Raw genomic sequence first — 8676 nt, 5'->3', positions numbered from 1 at the left:
ATTTGGAGATGTGTGGAGGCATTTTTGGTTGTCACCACTAGGGGGAAGGAGGGCTACCTGGCATCAGGTAGAGGTCAGGGATACTGCTAAACATCACACAATGCACAGAAGAGCCCTCACAACAATGAATCATTCAAACCAAAACATTAATAGTGCCAATGTTAAAAACCCCTCCTTTAGGGGGCACCTGGGTGGCTCAGTTGGTTGAGTGTCCAACTCTTGATTTTGGCTCAGGTCATGATCCCTGGGTGATGGGATCAAGTCCCACAGTGGGCTCCACACTGACTTGGATTCTCTCTCGGGGTGCCTGGGTGGCTAGGTCGGATGAGCATCCCACTTCGGCTCAGGTCATGATCTCGCAGTTCATGAGTTCGAGCCCCACACGGGGCTCTCTGCTGTCAGCACAGAGCAGGCTTCAGGTCCTCTGTCCCCCTCGCTCTCTGCCCCTCCCTTACTGCCCCTCCCCCCACTCACACATATGCACTCTCTCAAATAAAAATTTAAAAAAAATTTTTAAAAGATTGTCTCTCTCTCCCTCTCCCCTGCTCATACTCCCACTCTCTGCAAAATAAATTTTTAAATAATTCCCTTTAGATGAAAACTTGAACCCACTAATCAATTGTAGCCCCACTAATAGTGGCTTAACCAGACCTAATATGCCTACTGATATACATAATGCAACATGAAATACACCATACCACCTATAAAGTAGCACCTGACCCAAAAAGTCAAAACTGAATCAGATCAATTCTTTAGCACTCACTAGCAGGGACCAGCACACTTGTTCTGTAAAGGGCCAGATACAAAATATTTTAGGCTTTCAGGTCACATGGCCTCTAACATGACTACTAACTCTGCAACTGTAGTGAAACAGCAACTGTAGATAATACATAAATGAACAGATATGATGTCTTCCAATGACTTTATTTACAAAAACAGATAATGGGCTGGATGTGTTTGTTCATAAACCATACTTGGTCAACCACTGGTATAAAAGAAGTAGTCCAATGACACCAGGAAGCAAACACACACAGAAAATGTGACATTCTATGAGACAATAAAGAATGAATCTTAAGTAAGTCAGTATCACTGAAAAAAGAGGATGGGAGGGAGCTGCTCCCATTTAAAAGAATTCACAGGCACCTGGGTGGTTCAGTCAGTTAAATGTCCAACTCCAGCTCAGGTCGTGATATCATGGTTCATGAGTTTGGGCCCCACATCAGGCTCTGTGCTGACAGCCCAGAGCCTGCTTGGAATTCTTGCTCACCCTCTCCCTCTCTCTCTCTCTTTACCCCTCCCCAAGCTCACTTGCACGCATACCCTCTCAAAATAAACAAACTTTAAAAATATGTTAAAAATTTTATTTAAAAATGAATTAAAAAGTAAAATACTTCAACAAGAATTAAAGTGGGGGGGGCAGAACAAGTGTNAAAAAGTATATGGGAATTCATTACATTATTCCAAGTCCACTTAAAATTCTCCAAAATAAAAATTTCAAGAAGCAAAAAATAAGTCCAGTAATTTAAATCTCTAAAGAAAACCTCCAACACCCAACACATTCAATTCATTCTCCAAAATGGAGTTAGGTAGTGCATCAGTACTCTTTCCCTCCAGAAAAAACAATTTTCCCTCACGGAATAGCTGTACAAGTTCAAACAAGTATTGCATCTAAGACATAGGTACAAAAACCTGCCCTATTTCTTTACCTCATTTTGATGGGTCTTTGTATTCTGCATTGTCTTCATGCTGAAAGACATGACCACGATTGGAGGAGGACCAACATCTTTAATCACATTCACCAGGTCTGGTTTCAAGGCCAGTGCCTCAACTTTACACCAACTGACTGGCTGATTCAAGAGCTCTGAAAGAGAACAGATACAACAGATCAATAGCCATTTGCTGAAAAAGGAAAACTACTATAATTAAGACATCTGTGATTAACTGAGATAGACTCCAATCCCATGGTCTAATAAGAATGTCTTATTACATCATCTAAATAAAAACAAGCTCGGGGCGCCTGGGTGGCTCAGTCAGTTAAGCGTCCGACTTCAGCTCAGGTCGTGATCTCACGGTTCGTGGGTTTGGGCCCCGCGTCATGCTCTGTGCTGACAGCCAGCTCAGAGCCTAGAGCCTGTTTAGGATTCTGTGTCTCCCTCTCTCTCTGACTCTCCCCAGTTCACGCTGTCTCTCTCTCTCTCTCTCTCTCAGAAATAAATTTTTTAAAAAACATTAAAAAATTTTAAAAAACAAATAAAAACAAGCTCAATTATTAGACTGTATGCAAAGCTGTGTGTCTGTGTGTGTGTGTGTGTGTGTGTGTGTGTACANCGTGAAAACAAAACAGAGTTTCACAGATGCAAATACTGGAAAACATTGGGCAATAAAGCCAACGGAGCACTACCAACAGTGGGCGATGATGCTTCCTCTCCTTCGGAGGAGAGCAGCTCACCACACACAACAGGCGGCCCTTCCAGCAGGCTGGGAAGGACAGGCCAAGAGCGGCACAAAGAGGGACGCATGCAGGCAGCAGCCACCCAGGCTCACCAAGGCCTCCCTCCCACTAAACTGCCGGGCACTGCAGCGATGAAGTGGCTGCAAACAGGTTCCCTATACTCACTCAAGGAAAACCTTGAGGAAACAAACATNTCACCCTACTGGCAATTTAACTTTCTAAATATGAGATTTTCCTTACGTGGGTTTTTTACTTCAAGCCAACAAGGTCCTTTGATCTTTCTGTTCATCAAGAACATTTCCAGGCTGGATGTGTTAGTCCCAAATACATGAGAAAAAGTTTCTCCTTTCAAATCCTGAGGAAGCTGTGGCATTTCAGCCTGAAAAAGGCAAAGAAGAAAAAAAACCCTTTTTTGTTTAAAACTATTGCTTTACATTTTCTGAAGTCTACATTTGAAATAAACAAAAGCCTCTCTACGAACCACCAGAAGAAATCCCTTTGATATATATGAAATGTAATTTGCAACAAATGAAATCCCAAACAATTCACAGTAGGACACAAAAACAATTCACAATGACAAAATAATGCATCTTGATGGCACCCATTAGAAGAAAAATAGGCCAAGAAGCTCCCCGAAAAGAGGATTTCTGTCCAGAGCCGTACATGCCTTACTGATAAAGAAGAGCCGAATAAGTACCACTCCATTAGAAGAATGAAAGCAAGAGAGTGGAACTCATTCAAAATGCTCCCAGGCAACTTTTCATCACCAATGTCAGAAACATTTCTTAAAAGTTTCCCTTTTCCAACATCATGAGATGAAAACTCTAGAACAAAGGTAAAAAGAGGTTAAGGCCCCGTTAATTAACATCCCAGGGCAATGACCTTGCCTATCATGGGAGCAAGAGCAGCACTACAGCGACGCTACTGACGTTCCTCTCTCACCTTTCTGCTGCTCAGAAGGGACACTCCAACAGACTAATGATGCGCAACTCCATCATGTGGCCTTAGCTCCACTTGACAAGCAGTTGTTCAGTCTCAACTTATTTATTTAAAGATGCATACTTGAAAGCCTGAGACAGGCAGTGTAACTGGTGTTCTATGTGCTTAAATTAATTTGATCCATTTTAATTATTCATTACTCTAAGTCCACCTCAATGAACTTTGGGCTTGAGGAGCCCTGGCAATACTAATTGAAAGCCAGTTGAAATTTCAAAAAGAGAAATGTCATTCTCAACCAAAAGCCAGTAATTTTTACTTACTGCATATCTAACTTCCAAGTACTCAGATTTTTCTGGAACATCAGGTATCTCAAAAGCATAGTTCTTCTCCACTTGCTGGAGACAGGAGGGGGAAGGGGCATGCAAAAAATATATAAAAATAAAAATCATTAACACAAAAACTTCACAAATTAAAATGACAAGCATTACATGTACAATACATGCCCCTGTATTCAACACTGAGGAACCTAGTATCCTGATGGAACACAAAGGTCAATAAAGCCAAAAGGGCACCCTTTCCCCCTTTCAACTAGGACTAAAACACCCAGTGACAAAACGCTAAAAAGTTATCTCTTAGGCACTAGAGAACTTAGAAATATTTGCATTCAAGAAGGGCAATAAAAGATTAAAACTTTTTATAATGTTAATGTGTTAAATCATTTGCTACTCTTTGATATTAACCAATTCCGTCTTGCTGGAAAAATTACTAATTAGTATTAAAATTATAGCTCCTATTTACTGAGTGTCTGTTAAGTACCAAGGACTGTTCTAATCACCTAACATGAACTAAGTGACTTAACTCTTGCAACAACCCTTGAAATAGGGCCCCATTTCTTAGGTGAACAAACAGGCCCAGAGAAGTCACAAAGCCCTTGTCCAAGGTCACACACAACAAAGTGGTAGAGCTGGGACTTAAAACACAAGCAGTCTGGTCCCAGCACCTATGCTCTTCACCACTGTACCAAATTGGTACAATGAATTTTTTGAATTTTAGAGGATTGATCCATCAGCCCTAACTCAAGCTCAAATAGTTATGACCATTAACTTATGACCTTAACTCAATCCTCCCTTTGCTGAAATCACTGTAAAAAGTATGCTGAGTTACAATCCCCTACGATGATGGTTAAAGGTGTCACCAATCTCACTCAAGGCCAGTCAATATGTAACACATAAAAAGAAGATTTTTATCCTATTAGAAACAGCACTATAGTCCCCAATTTTTAAATATAACACCTTAACCTTTTGACCAAACCAATTTGCCAGTAACTAAAAGAAAACAAACAAACAAACAAAAAAACCAGATCAGAACAGTTTCTTTACATTTCAGAAAAAGAACACAAAACATGCTGCCAAGTATTGGAGACAACGACTCTATGTTACCTGTCTATATCAATTCACGAAAATTAATTTCTAAGTAGTTTAAAGAGAAAGAAAAATATTTTTACAAATCTAACATACTAGTTTTACATTGGTATCTATGAAATTTCCATTCCATGAATTACAGCCACAAAAAACCCATTTTGCACAAAGAAGTCATACAATAACTATTTTGTTAAGTCAGGAAATGAACAAACAACTAATAAACAAAGCTGGAAAAAATTATCAGCAAATACAAACCTTGGACTTGAACTTCATAATTTTATATTTTGCTGCTATTTTCTCATCAAATTCATCATAAACATCCTTCATTGTAACTACAGTTTCTGTTTCTTTTCCTGTATTCAGATCAATTTTCTGCTCTCCCATGGGGAGAGAAGGAAAGGGAAAAAAAGTATCTGTATTTGAGATCTTTTCAACAACCAGAAACCCAAGTCTCATTCAATTTTCATCTTCAGCCATTTAAACATTTAAAAGAACACTCTTATAGACAGATGAATTCAAAGATACGAAGAGACCCCAAAAAGGTGCTCAACCCAATGCCCAATCCTCCCAATGGCATCATAAAAGCACATCAGATAACGACTAATCCTACAAAATGAGAGAACAATGTTGTAAATCCTGACCAAGAAGCTTCACAGTTCAGCTGAGACCTCAGGGGTGGGTCTGGGGTTGGGAGGGGAGTGTGGATATTAAGACTCAAAGTAAAAAGGAGGAGCAAATGGAGCGGACCTTGCAGAACGGCTGTGGAGGAAAGGGTACTGCTACCTGCATAGCAAAAGCATGAAACCTGGGCCAAATCCCCTGGGACATTTTAAAGCCATATACTCCCAACCCCGATGAATATGGAAATGAGGGGGTGGGGAGAAGATAGCATTATACACTAAAGCGCACACTTGAACACTCTTGACAAAAACAGTTTTACTCCATTTTCTCAACCTCATTTTTCCTAACCGCTAATGGAGCTGCTGACAATCAGTGGTCAGGAGGCATGCAGCAGTAAGGAAGCATCAAGGCTGTGGATAAGTCACAGCCCCGTTGAAGAATATGGTCGGTGGCAGAACATACAATGTACTTAGAATTAGAGGGCAACCACTAACGATTACCGTTTCACGGGGAAGGAAGTAGAGTGTTCGCTCAATGTTTTTCACCATGACACAACAGCTCACATGGGTTTTGGCAGATTCAATCCAAACTTTTCCAAACAGAAATACCACACCTAAGAAAGTAAGGGAAAACCGCGAGAAAAGAAGTATTTCAGTTACATCACATTAAAGGTATAAAATAGTGAGTATAAAAGCTCACTGAATGTGTCCACACCTTCACCCCTTCATGACACACCATTTTTTACAGTAAATTTGAATCTGCTGCCACTCCCCAACCCCAATTCCTTTACTCAGTACTTATGCCAAACAACAATATCACACTAGTAAAATATGACTGCTGAGATGACGGGACAGAATGATTTTCTAACTCGGTGTAAACATTTTCCCTAGAATTAGAGACCTCCCAAGTAAATGGAGACAAACTTCAGTTACTGGGGAGACATCCCAAGTCTGAGTAGCCACACTTGGGAACTACTGAGATGATCCAGGTTAAGCAGAAACCCCTGGGAAAGTGGGGAGATATCCCAGGTCAGTGTAGACATAACCTCAGAAATTAAAGAAATACCCTAGGTCAGTGTAAGGAAAAAAAACTTCCCTAGAACCAGGACTACCCAGATTAAGAGAAACAAAAAAAAAAAAAGCAAACTATTTTCCAAAAAATCTATTTAAACCTCCTGTGGGGGCACTTGGGTGGCTGAGTCAGTGGAGCATCCGACTTTTGGCTCAGGCCATGATCTTGTGGTTCATGAGTTCAAGCCCCACATCGGGCTCACTGCTGTCAGTGCAGAGCGTACTTCGGATCCTTTGTTCCCCCTCTCTCTGCCCCTACCCCACTTGTGTACGTGTGTGCTCTTCCTCTCAAAAATAAACATTAAAAAAAATGAAAAAATAAAAATAAACTTCTTGTAAAGTATGAGAATACGAATTTGCTTTTTGGCACTTGTACTTAGGAATAAAAATTAACATTGATGTATAATAACTATGTACAATCCATCAGTATTCCACATGTAAAATTGCACTTGGGGAAAAAGATAATAGACCTCATATATCTTATTCCATAAGTATCTCATAATAGGGCTCAACTACTATCTCCTATTTTACCCTTTTTATCTCACTCACTACTTAAAAATCTAGATAGGTGGTGCTTATCATGTTCATTTTTCTTCTATTTCTATTTAACAGATGATCTAGTAACCAAATCAGCAGAAATGCTCCTTTTGAGATTTCCATGTAATGTACACCACAAAGTGAAAACAAGCCTTTCTAGACAGACGTCAAATCACTGTTCATGCAAACTGGACATCAAGAAAGGACTCCAGAGGTTTGTCAACCTAAAAGATGGCCACTGTGCAAAACCCAGGGCTCTGTGCATAATTAGAAAACAGTAATCAACACAGCCACTCAACATAGCCACTTGTCTGAGACACTAAGAAAATTCTGGCACATGGAAAGGGTACTGTTCCCAAGGCCAATTACTCCAGTTTCACAAGATAGCTCATCAGTGCTTCCTTTTGTCACTCGTTCTAGTGGAAATAAGACCATGTAAAAAATTTCATTTCTGCAGATGATTAAAATTCTTAAGAGTTGTGTGATTTTCAGCTGGGTGGGGGTAGAAGGGGAGAGGGAAGGGAGGACTTTGGGGGAGGATTAAAGAAGAAAAAAAAATCACAGGAGCTCAGAAAATTAAAAGTAATCCTCACAACAGTTAGAGACGAAGAAACAAAATTCCATGCAAAGAAAAATAAAGACCCTAATATTGGATTCACAGATTCAAATAGCTCATTTTACAGTCAAACTAATATCACACTTCATGCAACACATTTGACACTGCTTATGCCTCATTTGCCACAAAAAGATCATGGTAAACAAAGATTACATTCCCCCCAAAGTTACTAGCTGCAACCAGGTGCAGTCAGGATTATTCAACCTTGAAAAAGTCATAATGAAGACAGGATATCTTCCCATATGCAAAGAGTAAGATTCTTTTCATAATTATGGAGCATTCAGCAATAACTGACTTCCTTAGAATCTGTAAAAAAGTGAGACACAATAACAGGGTCTCGGGGAGTACTTCGTTTTTATTAGCAGCATTGATTTCACCAAGGCTCAGGGATCATTACCTGCTATCAAGATGAAACCGTTCAACCCCCTGAGNNTTAACTCGTTGGCATCAATCACAGAGGACGCAGCTTAAGAAGTGCCAGAGAACAGCAGAGTGGACTGTGGGTGAGAAGCCCAGAGCTCTGGCCACTTTATTTTGTGAAGCCTTAGCTTCCTCTTCTGTAACTAGACCAGTCTGTGTGAGGCCTACTCCAGAACTTGAAGTTTCCTTTTACCACAGCATTTGGAAGATAGGCCAATAACAACTAGTGCCTGTTTCAAATGCAGAATACTTCCCAATAGTGGCTGAAAAGCCCTATCTTTGACTATGGTTATTACAAAGGATTCAGTAACAATACGTATCATAAATTGGTGGCTTTTCTAACACAGCTGCACTTCAATGCCTCTATCTTAAACTCCAACAACTATTACTACAGACAAGCACTAGCCCATAGAAATTTCTGTGATGACAGAACTGTTCTGTTATCTGTGCCATCCATGGATCTGGTAGCGACTAGCCACAGGTGGCTATTAAAGCATTTGAGATGTGGCTGCAAAGCCAAATTTTTATTTCATTTTAATTACTTTAAATCTAAACTTAAAGAGCTACATGTGGACAGTGGCTACCACAGTGGACAGTGCA

General features: G+C 40.1%; 1 protein-coding gene across 1 annotated transcript in view; it reads right to left on the bottom strand.

The window, feature by feature from the left end:
• Positions 1-8676, bottom strand: part of POLA1 (DNA polymerase alpha 1, catalytic subunit) — a 297019-nt gene that overhangs the window by 265127 nt on the left and 23216 nt on the right. The window contains 5 exon segments of the mRNA XM_077775065.1: positions 1707-1861; positions 2693-2831; positions 3712-3786; positions 5068-5184; positions 5934-6046. Coding sequence (XP_077631191.1) covers positions 1707-1861; positions 2693-2831; positions 3712-3786; positions 5068-5184; positions 5934-6046 — 599 coding nt within the window.

This window comes from Crocuta crocuta, unplaced genomic scaffold (genome assembly GCF_008692635.1).
Source record: "Crocuta crocuta isolate KB4526 unplaced genomic scaffold, BGI_CrCroc_1.0 scaffold1468, whole genome shotgun sequence".
In the NCBI taxonomy this organism is placed as follows: domain Eukaryota; kingdom Metazoa; phylum Chordata; class Mammalia; order Carnivora; family Hyaenidae; genus Crocuta; species Crocuta crocuta.
Note: the sequence above shows the minus strand (reverse complement) of the source record. Positions and strands in the feature narration are given on the sequence as shown.